This window comes from Hemitrygon akajei, chromosome 2 (genome assembly GCF_048418815.1).
Source record: "Hemitrygon akajei chromosome 2, sHemAka1.3, whole genome shotgun sequence".
Classification (NCBI taxonomy): Eukaryota; Metazoa; Chordata; class Chondrichthyes; order Myliobatiformes; family Dasyatidae; genus Hemitrygon; species Hemitrygon akajei.
In genome coordinates, this window is record NC_133125.1 from 141,423,474 (window position 1) to 141,442,502 (window position 19,029).

The 19,029-nt window shown below is 42.7% G+C and overlaps 1 protein-coding gene across 1 annotated transcript in view; it reads left to right on the forward strand.

The window, feature by feature from the left end:
• The first annotated feature begins 1,357 nt into the window (after positions 1–1,357).
• tm9sf2 (transmembrane 9 superfamily member 2) overlaps positions 1,358–19,029 on the forward strand; it is a 57,919-nt gene continuing 40,247 nt past the window's right edge. The window contains exons 1-4 of the mRNA XM_073028671.1: positions 1,358–1,548; positions 9,587–9,654; positions 9,811–9,904; positions 18,000–18,127. Coding sequence (XP_072884772.1) covers positions 1,432–1,548; positions 9,587–9,654; positions 9,811–9,904; positions 18,000–18,127 — 407 coding nt within the window. The 5' untranslated portion in view covers positions 1,358–1,431. The remainder of the gene's footprint in view (positions 1,549–9,586; positions 9,655–9,810; positions 9,905–17,999; positions 18,128–19,029) is intronic.

Sequence of the window (19,029 nt, forward strand, 5' to 3'; positions counted from 1 at the left end):
ATAAATATCGGTGTGGGTTTGAAACGACTTCCGGGACAGGTGTGTTTGGTAGACTCAGGCAGCGTTAAATAGGGGAGGGGCCAGCAGTTAGTGGTGCCTGAACTTCGAACCGGGCCGCTTGTGTTAAGTGGATTTGGCTGCAACTGAATCACATTGAAACCTCCATACTCAATTAATCTGAGAGTTTGTTCGTGGTCTTCCGCAGACTATCCTCTTCAAGGTTCGACGTGCAGTGCATTCAGTGCACACCATTCTTGTAATGCGTGGTTAATTGAGTTACTGTTAATTTCCAAGTTTGATCCAGTCTGGCCATTCTTTTCTGACTTCTCTCATTAACAAAGTCACAGAACACCCGCTCAGTGGATGTTTTATTTGGTTTATCGCACCATTCCCTGTAAACTCCAGAGTAGAGGTTCCCAACCTGGGGTCTACTCGGTTAATGGTAGGGGCCCATGGCACAAAAATAGTTGGGAACCTCTGCTTTAGAGACTGTTGTGCGTGAAAGTCTGAGGAGATTCGCAGTTTCTGAGATACTCAAGCCATCCAGTGTACGTTAGCGTAGCGGTTAGCGCAACATTATTACAGCTCAGGGCATCGGCTTTTGGAGTCGTCACATGCATGGAATGAGGCAACAGGTACCCAGCAGAACAAAACTATGGATGCTGAAAAATAAAACAAAATGCAACACTCATCAGTATTTCTGTGGAGAGAGAAACCAGTCTAACATGTAGCTGATGTTAACTCTCCTGGGCAGGAGAGTTAACCGTGTTAATTCTGGAGATGAGGACATTAGCTTACCGGGCGAGATTGAGTCGCCTGTGACTATAATCACTGGAATTTAAAAGAATGAGAGAAGACCTGACAGAAACATACAAAATTATGAAAAGGATAGGTAAGATAGAATCAGGTAAGTTGTTTCTACTGGTAGGTGAGACTAGAACTTGGGATGGTAGTCTCAAGGTTTGGGGGAATAGATTTAGGATGGAGATGAGAAGGAATTGCTTCTCCAGGGAGTAGTGCATCTGTGGAATTCTCCAATAAGGGACATAGTGGAGGATACCTTGTTAAATATACTCAGGACACGGTCAGATAGGTTGTTGTATAGCAGGTGAATTTAGGGTTATGGGGAAAAGGCAGGTAGGTGGAGCAGATTTCACTGCCATGTCAACCATGAATTGCCGAGCAGTCTCGATGGGCCAGACTGTCTACTCCTACTCCTAGATTTATATGCTTTCAATTAGACAGAGGCCGATCGGCCCGTCGATTTGGTGCTATCACGCAGTTCTCCCTCTCACTGCGCCCTCTGCAGACTCCTGGAGGGAGGAGCCCTCCACCGTCCCACAATGCGGCAGGCGGGTTGGCGGGTGTGACGTGTCGGAGTGTGTGGCAGCGGCCGAAGCGGAAGGGACGGGACGGGACAGGACAGTGAGGATGTGTCCCCGGCTGTCGCTACTGCTGCTGGCCGCCGTTCTCCGGGCTGCCGACGCCTTCTACCTGCCCGGTCTTGCCCCCGTCAACTTCTGTGAGACCGACGGTGCCGATTGTCAGGTGAGCGGCGGAGTAGAGGAGAGGGTGTTGGGGGCGGGGCGGGGCCCGATTCTGACAGGAATACACCTCTCCCCGGCTTCTGACAGGAACCCCTCAACTCCCTCGGATTCTGATAGGGACATCCCCCTCCCACTTCGGACAGGAACATCTCTTCCCCGCCCACCCGTCGCTTCTGACAGGAATAACCTCTCCCAGCTTCTGACAGGATCTGCCCCCGCATATCTTCTGACTGACCTGGCTTTCGATGGGGAACTTCCCCCCCCCCCCCACCCCCACTAGCCTGAGAGGACAACACTCCACACTCCCGCCCTTGTCTAACAGGACACCAGCCCCTTGTTTGACGGGACATCCACCCCACTTCATCCAGTGAGGCCCCCCGCCCCCGTCTGAGGGGGTGCCCCCCCCCCCCCAACTATGCCCTGGCCTGCTAGTGATGTTGCATTCTATTTAAAAATGAGTTTTCTTGCAGAAGAAACAGATTGTGACCAGTCACCTATTCCTAACAGCTTCAGAGCCAATGAATATTGACAGAGTGGCCTTTCAGTTGCAGTGTTGGAAATGTGACAACCAGTTTACATTTATCAGGTTACAACAGACAGTATAATAATAATGATTGGATGATCTCCTTCTGTGACTTTGGGTAAGATGGTTGGGAAAGTTGCCAATTCTTCAAAGTACAATTGGACCATCTTTGAGGCAAACAGTCATTGTCTCATATTATAGCTGTCAGCATTCACTGGTATGGTGGTCCTTTAGAACTGCAGCAGAATGTTAGCCCAGCATTCATCATAGAGCTGTGGAAGTTATGATAGGGTGCAGGAACCGTGGTGTACGAAGGCTGTAGAAAATCTAGTCAAAAAGAAAAGAAAAGCTTACAAAAGGTTCAGAGAACTAGGTATTGTTAGAGATCTAGAAGATTATATGGCGAACAGGAAGGAGCTTAAAAAGGAAATTATGAGAGCCAGAAGGGGCCATGAGAAGGCCTTGGTGGACAGGATTAAGGAAAACCCCAAGGCATTCTACAGGTATGTGAAGAGCAAGAGGATAAGATGTGAAAGAATGGGACCTATCAAGTGTGACAGTGGGAAAGTGTGTATGGAACCGGAGGAAATAGCAGAGGTATTTAATGAATACTTTACTTCAGTATTCACTATGGAAAAGGATCTTGGTGATCATAGTGATGACTTGCAGTAGACTGAAAAGCTTGAGCATGTAGATATTAAGAAGGAGGCTGTGCTGGAGCTTTTGGAAAGCATCAAGTTGGATAAATTGCCGGGACCAGATGAGATTACCCCAGGCTACTGTGGGAGGCAAGGGAGGAGATTGCTGAGCCTCTGACGATGATCTTTGCATATCAATGGGGATGGGAGAGGTTCCGGAAGATTGGAGGGTTGCGGCTGTTGTTCCCTGATTCAAAAAAGGGGGTAGAGATAGCCCAGGAAATTATAGACCAGTGGTTATATACTTATTATATAATTATATACTTCAGTGGTTGGTAAATTGATGGAGAAGATCCTGAGAGGCAGGATTTATGAACGCAAACACGAGGAAATCTGCAGATGCTGGAAATTCAAGCAACACACACAAAATGCTGGTGGAATGCAGCAGGCCAGGCACCATCTATAGGAAGAAGTACAGTCGACGTTTCAGGCCAAGACCCTTCGTCAGGACTGGATTTATGAACATTTGGATAGGCATAATATGACTAGAAACAGTCAGCATGGCTTTGTTGATGGCAGGTCATGCCTTACAAGCCTTATTGAATTTTTTGTGGATGTGACTAAACACATTGATGAAGGAAGAGCAGTAGATGTAGTGTATATGGATTTCAGGAAGGCATTTGATAAGATACCCCATGCAAGGCTTATTGAGAAAGTAAGGAGGCATAGGATCCAAGGGGACATTACTTTGTGGAACCAGAACTGGCTTGCCCACAGAAGGCAAAGTGTGGTTGTAGATGGGTCATATTCTGCATGGAGTCGGTGACCAGTAGTGTGCCTCATGGATCTGTACTGGGACCCTTACTCTTTGTGATTTTTATAAATGACTTGGATGAGGAAGTGGAGGGATGGGTTAGTAAGTTTGCTGATAACACAAAGGTTGGGAGTGGTGTAGGTAGTGTGGAGGGCTATCAGCGGGACCATTGAGAGGATGCAAAACTGGGCAGAGAAGTGGCAGATGCAGTTCAACCCAGATAAGTGTGAAGTGGTTCATTTTGGTAGGTCAAATATGATGGCAGAATATAGTATTAATGGTAAGACTCTTGGCAGTGTGGAGGATCAGAGGGATCTTGGGGTCCGAGTCCATAGGACGCTCATAGCAGCTGCGCAGGTCGACTCTGTGGTTAAGAAGGCATAAAGTGCATTGGCCTTCATCAATCATGGGATTGAGTTTTAGAGTTGAGAGGTAATGTTGCAGCTATATAGGGCCCTGATTAGACCCCACTTGGAATACTGTGCTCAGTTCTGGTCACATTGCTATAGGAAGGATGTGCCTGGATTGGGGAGCATGCCTTATGAAAACACATTGAGAGAACTCGGCCTTTTCTCCTTGGAGCAATGGAGGATGAGAGGTGACCTGATAGAGGTGTATAAGATGATGAGAGGTATTGATCTTGTGGATAGTCAGTGGCTTTTTCCCAGGGTTGAAATGGCTGCCACAAGAGGGCACAGGTTTAAGGTGTTGGGGAGTTGGTACAGAGGAGATATCAGGGGTAAGTTTTTTTTACACAGAGAGTGGTGAGTGCGTGGAATGGGCTGCCAGCAATGGTGGTAGTGGCAGATACAATAGGGTCTTTTAAGAGACTTTTGGGTAGGTACATGGAGCTTTGAAAAATAGAGGGCTGTGGGTAACCCTAGTAATTTCTGAGGTAGGGACATGCTCAGCACAACTTTGTGGGCCGAAGGTCCTGTATTGTGCTGTAGGTATTCTTTGTTTCTATGTTTCTATACCGCACAGAAGCAGATCTGTGCGACCAAATTGCCTGAGCTATTCCCATTTTCCCATGTTTGATCCTTATCCCTGTCAACCTTTCCTATCCCTGGATCTGCCTAAATGTCTTTTAAATTTTCTTAATGTACCTGCCTCATCGCTGAAGTGGGGTTTAAAAGTGGAACCTGCTACTTTGGATGAGAATCTTGTCCTGGCTGTCAGCTGTATTTGAAATTGCTGGGATAAATAGGTTTTTGGGTTGTAAATCTTGTGGAATACAAAGGTTGTTTACACTGGTTCCAATGTTATTAACGATATTTGGAGTGCATTTGGGATCCTGAAAGTGTGTGAACATAGCAGTGTGATTTATGATAACTTCCAGGTGTAAAACAGGCAAGAGAAATCAGAAGTGAAATGAAGAAAAAGTTCATACCATGAGCTCTGACCTGAAGAACTACACTTGAAATATCTGTTTCATCATCATTAGCTATTGACTGGAGATACTATGTGCATGTCTGATGTGTTTTGCTCAAGGTTTTTTTCCCTCAAAAGGCTTTTTCTGTCAAAAGCATTTCAATGTAGGAGTGGAGACGAGTACTGCAATTGTGTAAAGGCCACACCTGAAATATTTTTATTGCTGACGGGACATCAACCGTCTTGACTTCACCACACCCTGTTCCAATTCCAACCTCACTCCTTCCAAACGCTCTGCTCTCCGCTCCCTCCGCACCAATCCCAACCTCACTATAAAACCTGCTGGTAAGGGGGGAGCTGTTATTGTCTGGCGTACTGACCTCTACCTGGCCGAGGCACAGCGACAACTCTCTGATACCTCCTCTTATTTACCCCTTGATCATGACCCCACTAAGGAGCACCAGGCCATTGTCTCCTATACCATCACCAACCTTATCAGCTCTGGGGATCTCTCATCCACTGCCACCAACCTCATAGTTTCCACACCCCGCACTTCCCGTTTCTACCTCCTACCCAAGATCCACAGACCTGCCTGTCCAGGTAGACCTATTGTCTCAGCTTGCTCCTGCACCACTGAACTCATTTCTGCATACCTTGACACTGTCTTATCCCCCCTTGTTCAATCTCTTCCCACCTATGTTCGTGACACTTCTCATGCTTTGAATTTTTTCAATGATTTTAAGTTCCCTGGCCCCCACCGTCTTATTTTCACCATGGCCATCCAGTCCCTATATACCTCCATCCCCTACCGAGATGGTCTCGAAGCTCTTCGCTTTTTTTTGAATTCCAGACCTAACCAATTCCCCTCTACCACCACTCTCCTCTGTCTAGCGGAATTAGTTCTTACTTTCAATAATTTCTCCTTTGGCTCCTCCCACTTCCTCCAAACCAAGGGTGTAGCCATGGGCACCCGTATGGGTCCCAGTTATGCCTGCCTTTTTGTTGGCTTTGTGGAACAGTCCATGTTCCAAGGCTATACGGGTATCCATCCCCCTCTTTTCCTTCGCTACATCGACAACTGCACTGGCGTTGCCTCTTGCACGCATGCTGAGCTCGTTGACTTCATTAACTTTGCCTCCAACTTTCACTCTGCCCTCAAATTTATCCGGTCCATTTCCAACACCTCCCTCCCCTTTCTTAATCTTTCTGTCTCCATCTCTGGAGATGGCCTATCTACTGATATCTACTGTAAGTCTTGACTCTCACAGCTACCTGGACTATTCCTCTTCCCACCCTGTCTCTTGCAAAAATGCTATCCCCTTCTCACAATTCCTCCGTCTCCACCGCATCTGCTCTCAGGATGAGGCTTTTCATTCCAGGACAAAAGAGATGTCTTCCTTTTTTAAACCAAGGGGCTTCCCTTCATCCACCATCAACTCTGCTCTCAAATGCATCTCTCCCATTTCCCGCAAATCTGCCCTCACCCCATCCACCCACCACCCCACCAGCCTCCAGGTCCAACGTATAATTCTCCGTAACTTCTGCCACCTCCAACGGGATCCCACTACCAAACACATTTTTCCCTCCCCCCCCTTCTGCTTTTCGCAGGGATCGCTCCCTACGCAACTCCCTTGTCCACTCATCCCCCCCATCCCTTCCCACCGATCTCCTACCTGGCACTTATCCTTGTAAACGGAACAAGTGCTACACCTGCCCTCACACTTCCTCCCTCACCACCATTCAGGGCCCCAGACAGTCCTTCCAGGTGAGGCGACACTTCACCTGTGAGTCGGCTGGTGTGGTATACTGCATCCGGTGCTCCCGGTGTGGCCTTTTATATATTGGTGAGACCCGACGCAGACTGGGAGGCCGTTTCACTGAACACCTACGCTCGGTCCGCCAGAAAAAGCAGGATCTCCCAGTGGCCACACATTCCCATTCTGATATGTCTATCCATAGCCTCCTCTACTGTCAGGATGAATCCAAACTCAGGTTGGAGGAACAACACCTTATATACCGGCTGGGTAGCCTCCAACCTGAGTCTAACTTCCGTTAATGCCCCTCATCCCCTTCTTACCCCATCCCTGACATATTTAGTTGTTTGCCTGTTCTCCATCTCCCTCTGGTGCTCCCCCCACTTTCTTTCTCCTGAGGCCTCCCGTCCCATGATCCTTTCCCTTCTCCAGCTCTGTATCACTTTCGCCAATCACCTTTCCAGCTCTTAGCTTCATCCCAACCCCTCCAGTCTTCTCCTATCATTTCGCATTTCCCCCTCCCCCCACTACTTTCAAATCTCTTACTATCTTTCCTTTCGGTTAGTCCTGACAAAGGGTCTTGGCCCGAAACGTCAACAGCGCTTCTCCCTATAGATGCTGCCTGGCCTGCTGTGTTCCACCAGCATTTTGTGTGTGTTGTTACCTGAAATATTGTGTAGTTTTGCCAGGGAGAGTGTGTAATAAAAAAGTATACACTATAGGTTCCAGGGATGGGAAGCTCAATGAGAGACTGAGTAGATGAGACTTGCACTCCTAAGAGGTTAAGAGAGACTGGCTCTCAGCTGGACTCAGAGAATGTTACCACTAGCTTGCGGTGTGAAGAGCCAGTTCTGCGTCCTGCCAAGAGGTATTTGGATTGTTAGTGACATAATCCTGTACCACTTTCACACATACATTGCTGGAGGGCCAGACAGTATCAATGGAAAAAGTTTCCTTGGATGCTGCCTGGACTGTTGAGTTCCTCCAGTATTTTTTTTGTGTGTGTGTTTTTTTGCTTGGATTTCCAGTATCTGCCGATTTTCTCTTGTCTGATTGTACCACTTCCATTTTTATTTTGATAGGGCAAGATAGAAGAAAGAAAGGTTTTTTTCTGAATGTTGAAAATTCTGTGGTTTACATAAAATCTTTATTAATAATGTATGAATCACTTTTTCAGTATCAATCTATCTTCATTTAGAAGTCTCTTTTCTCATTCAAACCTTGTTGAAATGGATTTCGTATACAATATTGTGGAATAAAGATTCTTTATATTGTTCCATTGTTCTGCTCTTGAGCAAACCAGTGACAGTATAAATCATGAACTGCATTGATACTGAATGCACATGGTATGTACCTTTTGTATCATCTGTTAAAAATCCTGTTATGACAACTTGCTCTGCCTGTGACCACAAGAAACTGCAGAGAATTGTGGATGTGGCTCAGCCCATAATAGAAGCCAGCCTCCCCTCCATGTACTCTGTGTATACTTCTCATTGCCTCAGTAAAACAGCCAACATCTTCAAAGATCCCAGACCTTCCTTCTCTCATTGGGCAACAGATACAAAAGCCTGAAAGCATGTCCCATTAGGCTCAAGAACAGCTTCTACCCCACTGTTAAAGACTATTAAATAGCTCCCAAATATGATAAAATGGACTCTTGATGCACAATCTACTTCCATCTACCTGCACTGCACTTCCTCTGTGGTTATTACATCTTATTCTGTATTCTGATGTTGTATTACCTTGCGCTATCTCAATGCACTGTGATGAATGGATCTGTTTTAATGGTATGCAAGACAAACTGTACTTCAGTATATGTGACAATAATAAATCCTAATTCAATTATGACTTACCTTGAAAGCCATGTTTTTTTTGGCAAGACTGTTGTTTTTGACACCATAAGATGTAGGAGCAGAAGCAGGTCATTCAACTCTTCAAGTTTGCTCTGCCATTCAATCATGAGCTAATCGAACTCATCCAGTCATCCCCACTCCCCTGCTTTCATCCCATACCCTTTGATGCCCTGGCTAATCAAGAACCTATCTATCTCTGCCTTAAATACACCCAATGACTTGGCCTCCACAGCCGCTCGTGGCAACAAATTCAACAGATTTACCGCCCTCTGACTAAAGTAATTTCTCCACATCTCAGTTCTAAAAAGACGTCCTTCAATCCTGAAGTTGTGCTCTCTTGTCCTAGAATCCCCTACCATGGGAAATAACTTTGCCATATCTAATATGTTCAGGCCTTGTAACATTTGGAATGTTTCTATGAGATCCCCTCCTCATTCTCCTGAACTCCAGAGAATACAGCCCAAGAGCTGCCAGTCGTTCCTCATACAGTAACCCTTTCACACCAAACCCTGAGAATATGTTCAAATCCTTGAATATAAGAAACAGTAGCATGAGTAGGCTATTAAGCATTTCACACCTGCTCTTACATCCAAAATGATTATGAGTGACCTTTACTGCACTAACCCCATTTCCCTCAAGTCTCTTAATAACAAAATGTTTTCAGTATCTGCCTGGATGCACTCAGTGAATGAGCCCTAACTTGGTAGAGAATTCCAGAGATTCATTACTTTCTGAGTGAAGAAAGTTGGTCTTATTTTTGTTTTTGAAAATGACTTCGAGTTCTAGATGTCCAGGCGAACTATCATCTCTACATTAAGCCATTGTGTGTTTCAATTAGATTACCTCTTATTTTTACAAACTTAAGCATATAGGTCTAATGATATTAATCTCTTGGGTCATACCTTCCACACAATCAATCTGGTGAACTCACTTTAATGCAAGTAAATTTGTTTTGGGTTGCTAAACCAGATTTGTATATATGATATATGTGTAAGTCTTCTTGAAACCTTGAATTGCCATAAGAATTTGAGGTAGACTAAACCAGCTGGAATTATGACAGCTTGTTCTTTCTTTGTCCCTTTCCAGAGTACCATTGAATTATTTGTAAACAGGCTTGATTCGGTGGAATCTGTCTTACCATATGAGTATGCTGCGTAAGTAAATATCTTAAATTTGAAAAATTCAGAATCTATTTACTGATTTAACAGAAAGTATTTTCTGGCTTTATCTCCATGTTAAATAATGCCTGCACCTGAATCAAGAATATGTTGAGTTAATAGATATTTGTAAAACATTTCTTCCTGGTAAAGGTTTGATTTCTGTCTGTTGGAAGAGGAGAAACGTCCTTCTGAAAACCTTGGCCAAGTGCTCTTTGGTGAGAGGATCGAACCAGCTCCATACAGGGTAAGGATTTGCTTTCCTGTAACTGAGGTTTTTCCACAAAAACTGTTTCTTATGCATACAAAAGTAGATGCCTGTTGTTGAAAGGAATGCAAAAGTACCTGAGTTTCAGGTTTGACGTCTTCTCTGTCCATTTCAGTGATTTCATGCTGCTATAATAGCTATTTTTGCCAGACTAGTGAGGGTCAGATCAACCAGTTTGTTAAACATCGTGCTGTGTAGATCATCAAACTGATTTTGTTTTAAATTTCAATGACTTTTCGAATAACCTGTAACAGCAAAGGTAAGATTGTTGAGTCATATTCTGATACTAAGATTCTCCCAAACTGGTTCAACTGGGTAGACAGTTTAAAGCAAAAGCACTGTCTAAAATGGACCTTAATGAGCTCAGGTGCTTAGTTAGGAGTGATTGGGGTGTGAATGGGAGATCAATTAAACAAATCTATCTTGATTTAATCAGATCTGTCTTTGATTATGGATATGTTGCTTATGGGTCAGCCTCACCAGTGGTCTTAAAACTCCTAGATAAAATTCAAGTATTGAGATTGTTGTGGTGCTGATACTATTAAATCATTACCAATTTCAGCATTATGGGTAGAAAAAGGGTGAAATGCCTCTACCTCTATGCAGGTTACAGTTAGCAATGGTTTATTGGGTTAACAAAACAGAACATAAGGTTGGCCATCCAATATTGGCAACATTAATAGAGTGTTGGGAGCACTGCGTTCATAAGGTCTTTCGCTTTGGTTGTATGGGAAATGAATGGGCACAAAATCTTTAGGTGGTTAATGTGGATTATGGTCCCAGTGTACCCTTTCTGTCACTCCTCCATTTTTTTTTTCCTGTGGTTGATTTGGGTCTTCAGAAAAAAGGATAAGATGAGGAGTGATTACTATCAATAGCACAGAAAGTTCAACTATATATGCAAAACAGATATTATGGATTCTTACATATCTACACAGAAGGTTCAGAACCAGTGATCTTTTGAACCATCATACAGGTGTTTCTGTTTATGTTCCAAAGTTATGGGTGACTATTAGGAAAAGATTATCAGACAAAGTATCAGTATTCACATCTGAGACGGTGACTATCATTTTAGCCTTGGAATGGGTCGATGAAGTACACCCTGATTATGTACTTCTATGTTCTGATTAGTTTTTGGTCTTGACATCTATTAAAACATGTACTTCAAATTGTAGGCCAGACATTCTTCTTAGATTGGACAATACCTGTTAAGGCTGCAGAGTCTAGGCCTATGTATACATTTTATCTGAGTTCCTGGCTATGTTGGTTTGAAGGAAACAGTGCTGCAGACACTTAAAATTAGAGATATAGATGTAGTGGAGACTTTACATGAGGAGAGATGAAAGTCATAAGTCTTTTCTGTGACAACAAAGTTGTAAGAAGGAAAAGAAAGGATAGCACTTATATAAAATTCAGAGGATGGTGGGAGCTCAACTGGCAAATGGGTATACAAGGAAAGAAAATGTTATACTTACATATTTATGTATTGGACATACAAGGTTGAATAATTCCCTGTTCAGAATTAATATGCATGACAATGGCATCTGTAGGAAGTGCACTTAACAAAAAACGGTACAGCATATATTGTTTGAATGCAGTTCCTATGAGGTGCAAGGAAACATCTAACTATTAAATTGAGATCTTTAGGAAAGACTGGGTTTAATATGGAATGTTGGTTTGGATTTTACTGCCAACATAATGTACAGTTCCTTGAAAAAGTATTCAGCCCCCAACCTTTTGTACACATAAATGATTATTACAACCAGGAATTTTGATCAATTTAACTGAGAATTTTTATTTGTGAATCACATGCTCTTTTTTTCCACAGCAGAGCCCAAAAAACAGAGAAAGTTGTAAAGCATGAGAAACTAAAAATTCACTTGTTATAAACAAGAGTGGTAGTGAGGAAAAGCTCCCACTATATATTAAATGCTCCCAATGGCATGCTACTCAGATTGCCTCTGACATATTTTCAGAAGGCATTTGATAAGGTCCCACATAGAAGATTGGTGGGTAAAATCAAAGCTCAGGGGAGAATAAGGGGTAGGTCATTTAGGACAGAGTTAAGGAAAAACTTCTTCTCCCAGAGAGTTGTGGGGGTCTGGAATGCACTGCCTCGGAAGGTAGTGAAGGCCAATTCTCTGGATGCTTTCAAGAAGGAGCTAGATAGGTATCTTATGGATGGGGAATCAAGGGATATGGGGACAAGGCAGGAACTGGGTATTGATAGTAATTGATCAGCCATGATCTCAAAATGGCGGTGCAGGCTCGAAGGGCCGAATGGTCTACTGCACCTATTGTCTATTGACAATTAAATCCAGCTCTTGGCCTTTGCATGTGGCTTTGCTACTAAGCCCAGCGGAACTGTTTCTACTGACAGGAGAATGGCCAAAGGCAGGCTACCAGCATCTTAAAACTACCGTAGATACCGGATTATAAGCCGCTACTTTTTTCCCACGCTTTGAACAGCTTTGAACACTGCGGCTTTTACTACGATGCGGCTAATGCATGGTTTTTTTTTTCATGCCGCCAAAAACATTTTGCCTCGTAACAGTAGACCAATAAAATTGATGAGTAGTTCACAGAGGTCCAATGAAATTGTACGATAAATCAAGCGCACTTTCACAATTAAATTATTGTAAATCAGTCATTTGTACTCACCCTCATCAACATGGAAAACACTCAAAGAAAAGCTGCCTTTATGGCAGTTATTTAGTTTATAATATTTTCGCTTAGTAATTCATTTGTTAGTATTTTCTAGTTAAAGTTAGAAGTGTTTTAAGTATATTTGTTTTCTGTACTACATCCCGGGATGCTATGACGTCACATCCGGTTTCGCCGCGTCTTGTGGGGAAATACCGGTTTGCGATAAACGGAAAGGTGGGGGCGAGCGCATTAGACCCGCGCGATGATGCAGCTTTTAAGTTAAAGGCGATCAATAACTTTTCTTGGTAGGCTGCAGTATATATTTTTTTACCAGTCATTAGGAGATATTGGAATGTTGTTCGTGCACTGTTCAGTAAAAAAGTATACGCAATGTAATTTGTGTGTTACCGATACGTATGTATATTTAAAAGTAGCCGTGTTACAGGCACGGTTCGAAAAAAAGCATTTGCAATATGTATTTGTTTATGTTACCATACGGATTTAATTAAAAGTTAAAAAATCCTCACATGTAATATCTTTCTGTGTAAATATCTCATATTACAACGTGGGACACCTGTGGCTTAAAATCCGGTGCGGCTTGTACAAGTACAAAATTGATTTTCTTTCTAAAATTAGAGCCTGCGGCTTTTAATCAGGTGCGCTCTGTAGTACGGAATCTACAGTAGTCTCTTTGGGAGATGGGGCTCTTCAGCCATGGTTAGCAGTTCATCTAGGAGAAGGAAAACTCTGATCTCACTTCCGCTGCCTTGCAGCTATACCCTCTAAAAGGGAAGGCTTCGGGAGTAAACTCCAAGGGAAGAATCCGGACCTGGAGTCCCTAAGGCAGTCCTATGTTGAGTTTGATGCCGACTGGCAACTCCTGTAATGCTGCTGGTGCCAAACCGAATGGGTTTCTGCTGTTCCTTTGGGTTCATCAGGTGTGTGGAGAAGAGGAGCTACATGGCAACAGCTTGCTCTCCATATTGTACTGTCCTGGCTTGCATATCCAGACAACTAGATGCAACATTTATGGTCGACCCTGAACAACTGAGGCCTCATCTCTTCACTTTATATGCTATAGATCAAAGACAACAGCAGAACAATTCTCTAGTTACAATGTAACTACAATGCTTCCTTTGAATTACATATAATTTCCAAACACCACCTTCTTTATACCCACATTCCAGTGTTATGCCGTCGGCCCCCTCCTTTGTGAGAATCTCAAGAACCCTAGTCAAGGGGGGGTCAGCTGACCCAAAAGAGGAAGAGACGTGCTGAATAGACACAGGAAAATGGGAGAGAGAGAAAGAGACCAAGTTCTCCCAAGAAGCAGAATAAAGGTGACATTGACTATTGTCTCATGGAGACCACGTGAAAAGCCCTCGGGCAAAGTGGGCTGGTTGAGAGAGAGATCGCATTACCTGCAACTTGATTGACACCTGCGATCCCGTGAAGAAGTATAAAGGAGGGTCTGGGGGGGGGGGGGGGGGAACCCTCAGATGCACCCAGGAGACACCAAGGAAGCACGATATCGATTCCCGTGGGAGCGGGAAGGCATTTTGAAGGAAGCCACATGCGTTAGATTCCGAATTTCGAATCTGTGGCTAGAACCAACGAAAGACTACTTTTAACTAACAACAGGGAAGTCTGCTCCCCTGATTCCAAGGATTGGCTCTGCCAAGACGGCGGGCAAGTGTTTATCTTTTCTAAATCATCTCTCTCTCTCTCTACAACGTGAAAACCCCAGCGGTTCCCAAAAGGGAAAAGCCTGCAAACTTCTGAGTGACTCTTTATATTTCAATTGGACTCAGTATTACCCCTAGACAACTGTAGAGCTTATTTCTGAATGATTATGGTTACACCGGTGTTTTAGATTGAGTTTTGACGATGTATATGATCTGAATGTTTTGTATTAACCATACGTTTGTGCCCTTTTTGAATAAAACGTTTGAAAATAGTAGCATCCAACTCAGCCGATCCATCTATCTTTGCTGGTAAAGTAACACCAGACACCCAGCTGTCTCTTTCTCTGGATTCATGCATACGCAAATATCAAGTGAATGGGTGTTTCCTGGTTTGTGATCAACAACAGTCTGCAGCTCCAGGAAGACTAGTGTTCAGAGCTGCATTTTAAGTTCAATCTACAATCCACATTCAAATCTGAAGATTGGTTGCTGCTGAAATTAATATTTGCTATATAGCCTAACTCTAGAATACACTCTAACAGGGTTAAGGTCAGGCCTATGAATGGTCCACACAAGGACATCAGTTTCCCTTATTTGAAACCACTCCATGGTTGCTCTGGCAGTGTGCTTTGGGTTGATGTCCTGCTGAAAAATGAACTTCCTCTCTAGTTTTGGCTTTCTGGCTTAGGCTAGTAGGTTTGAATCCAGGATCTCTTAAGTATTTAGCAGCATTCACCTTCCCATCAACCCTGACCAGATTGTCAATCCCTGCTGCTGAAAAACATCTCCACAGCATGATGATACCTCCACCATACCTTACAGAAAGAATGGTGTTACCTGGCTGATATGCAGTATTAGATTTATGCCACATACACTGCCTAGTGTTGAGGCCAAGCAGTTCCATTTTGGTCTCATCTGACCACAAGATTGCCTTCCACATCTTTACAGTATCTTCTAAGTGACACTTTGCAAAGCTTTTACAGGCAAGGTTATGTTTTTTTAGCAGAAATCTGGTCAGGATTGATGGGAAGATGAATGCTGCTAAATGCAGAGAGATTTCCAGTTTAAGATGGCTGTATTGAAGACAAGCGACAGCTTACTGGCAGTTCATAAAGAGAGAAATACAACTAAATACTTTATTAATGCAACTTTTTCTGTGAAAAATTGTGGTAAATGATAACTGCAAACAATGAAGAGTCCGTGCATGTTTGAGGAGAAATGGTCGGAGTGATGTCCAGACATAGTCAAGACAGAGTCGGGGCATGTGAAGCTGAGGAGTTTCAGAGCTGTCCACCTAAACAGAGAGCAAGGTTTGATTGATCTAAGTGCTGGACCGATTTGGAACATGCCAGTGGATTCTGGGCTCATAGCATATCGAAGCGATGGTTCTAGTGCGAGGGATGAACCAATGTTTGGAAATATAAATGGATTGAAACGTTTACTGCACTTGCCATGGCACTGAGGCTGAGGCTATGAGGCTGCTCTGGGCTTTGTGTCTGTGAGCTCTGTTTTGCTCCACTGTGTGGGTAAACAGGCTGAACCTTTGGGCCTGATAACGCTGCTCCAGGCTTCATGTCTGTGGACTCGCTTTAGTCCTGTATGCTGTTACTTAACTTTTATTGTTTACATGATTTGTGTTTTTCTCTCTCTGAGTATTGGGTCTATTGGGTTTCTTGTTTTGTGGCTGCCTGTAAGGAGACGAATCTCAAGGTTGTATAATTTATACATACTTTGATAATAAATGTACTTTGAATTTTGATCCTTAATAAAAACCTGCTAGCCTCTATCAGAAAGCTTAAATTGGAGAGGAAGTTCATCTTACAGCAGGACAGCAACCCATGCCAGAATAACCATGGAGTGACTTCAGATGAAGGAGATTGATGTTCTTGAGTGGCCCATTCATAGTCCTGACCTTAACCTGATCAAACATCTCTGGCAAGATCTCAAGGCTGCTGTCCACTGCCTCTCCCCAACTAACTTGGCACAGCTTGAGCAATTTTACAGGGAGAAATGGGCAAATATTGTGCAAAACTAACAGAGACTTACCCCAAAAGACTACTGGCTGTAATAGCTGCAAGAGGTGGTTCAACTTAGTACTGAGCAAAGGGGATTTAGTTTTGAAGTGCTGACATTTCAGTTTTTGAAATTTTAGTTTTTCGTGCTTTACGATTTTCCGTGCTTTTAGGCCTTTAATGTGAAAGAAGGAACACGTGATTCACAAATAAAAATTCTCAGTTAAATCAATCAAATTCCCTGGTTGTAATACTCATTTATATGAACAAAGGGTTGGGAGCTGAATACTTTTCAAGACCCTATATGCAGTGTGTATTTGACTTTCTGAAAAGCGTTAGACTTACTGATATTATTCAAATTTTTTTAGAGTGGGGAATTTAGTGGGTCTACTTCCTATCTCTGCTCCACACTTCAACTCGGTAGGTGCTGGTAATGCATTTCATGTTGGTCTGATTATCGCCATTAAACTTTAGAAGAAGAAGCAAATCTGCACAGAGTCATTCCTTTCCATTGGGTGGTCACTGCTGTTACAGTTTGCATAGTCATTCATAGTCCACTGAAGTTATTTTCTATTTTACAAAACTTTGCTTTTTGGATGTTTGGTGGAAAAGGATGAGATCAAGGCATCCTTTAAAGCTTAACTTTATTTTAAAATCAGCAGTGTTTTAAAGCTACAGTGAAAAATTAGTTATGGCATGAATTTAGTTTAATCTTGTAATGCACATCACAGTGTTGTCACATACTGCTGGTCAGCTTGAATCAATAACTTGGCTCATTATCAAATTGTAAAATAAATAGAAGATACTGGCATCAGTGGTACTGGCACAGTGATAAAGTTTTGGGCCAACAACCAGTTCCCAGTATCTGCAGTTTATTGGTTTTTAATCTCTTTCAAACTGTTTTGTCACACTTGATCAATGCTTTTTCACTTTGTTTTCCTTTTTACTAGTACAACACTAATATATTGCAGTCTTTTTCATGTTGCATATTCTCTCTCTGTTGAGTGCCATGAGAAAGGTTGATTCAGTATTAATCATGAATTACATAAATATTGATTTCTCTCATTTTAGTATTCTGCTTCTCAATTTCATCCATTTCACTTTGTTTTCTTATTTCTCCAGCTTCTCACTTCTCCCAATTCCTATTCATTTCCTTATTCTTTCTTGATTCTGTGCAATATAACACCAGCAGTTTACAATTATATGGTGGTTTTTAACTTGACCATCTGAGACATCTCAGAAGATTGTAATCAGACGCATATTGGCAAGCAAACCAGAGGAGGAGATGTTTGGACAGGTGATTATAATCTTGGTTATTGATCTTGTTTTCATGTGTTTATTTTTATGGACTCCAATGTTGGATAGTAGTAAACTGGCCACAGATACTGTAGGGCAGAACTTTTCCTCTAAAGTTAATGGTATGAATACAAACCCTCTTGTGCTGTATTATACATAAAATTGACTAAGATGTAATAAAGATTGTGAAGTTTATAATCTTTGCTCTTGCATTATTGCATCTGATCGGTCTCTTAATTGTTTCCTTATATAGTGGCAAATTTCCAAAACTCCACCCATAAATCCAATAATTAACATAAAGTTGGTGAAGGAACTATGGTCTGAAATGATCAATTACACTTTAATTTGACTTTGTGAGCTGTTACAATTAATATAAGGAATACTCATTGATTTGTGCTTTAAAAACAAACTGAGTGGTGATATGTTGAATTACAGTTTCACTTCAAGAAGAACGAGGTGTGTAAGCATGTATGCACAAAAGAATATGACGTTCAGAAAACAGAGGACAAATCAAAGTTGGCGTTTTTAAAAAATGGCATGCATTTAAACTATCAACATCATTGGTGAGTAATTAGAAGCACTATTAGTTTATAGTAAGCTACATTTGTTTTTATAAACATTCTGGAGAAAAGCTATATTCATAGTCGTTCAGAGCAACACACAAAATGCTGAAGGAACACAGCAGGTCAGGCGACATCTATGGAGAGGAATAAACAGTCGCTGTTTCAAGCTGAGATCCTTCGTGAGTCCTCTCCTATTAGATTTCTTCCTCTTCAGTCCTTTACCTCTTCCACCTATCCCCTCCCAGCCACTTACTTCATTGTTCGCCCTCCCCCACCCACATTACCTTTCATCTGACTTCACCTATCACTTGCCAGCTTGTACTCCCTCCCTCCCCCCCCCCACTCCCACCTTCTTATTCTGTCTTCTAGCTCCTTCTTTTCTTGTCCTGATGAAGGGTCTCAGGATGAAACATTGGCTGTTTATTCTTCTCTGTAGATGCTGCCTGATCGGCTGAGTTCTTCAGGTACTTTGTTGTGTGTTGGTTGCTCTGGGATGCCAGCATCTGCAGAATATCTCATGTTTATTCATACAATTTCACAGTTCTGCATACAGTTCCAATTAAATTAGTCATCTGCTTTCACATAGTTGGCCACATATCGTTGACAAAAATAGGGTGGGGTGGGATGAAACATCTGTTGTTTGTTAGACAGCCCTACTTTGCATATGAGTTTTCCTTCCTGGTAGGTATATGATTGCTTTATACAATCAGAATACTTCAGAGTAGGTATAGTATATCAGTGGACCTGCCTGTGAAACTGGTGGGGAAACTGTCCTCGCTGGGTCTGAACACCTTCCTCTGCAACTGGATCCTGAACTTCTTAACAGAAAGACAACAGTCAATCTGTATGGGTAGCAACGTCTCTACTGCCATTACGCTGAGCACTGGCATTCCCAAGGCCAG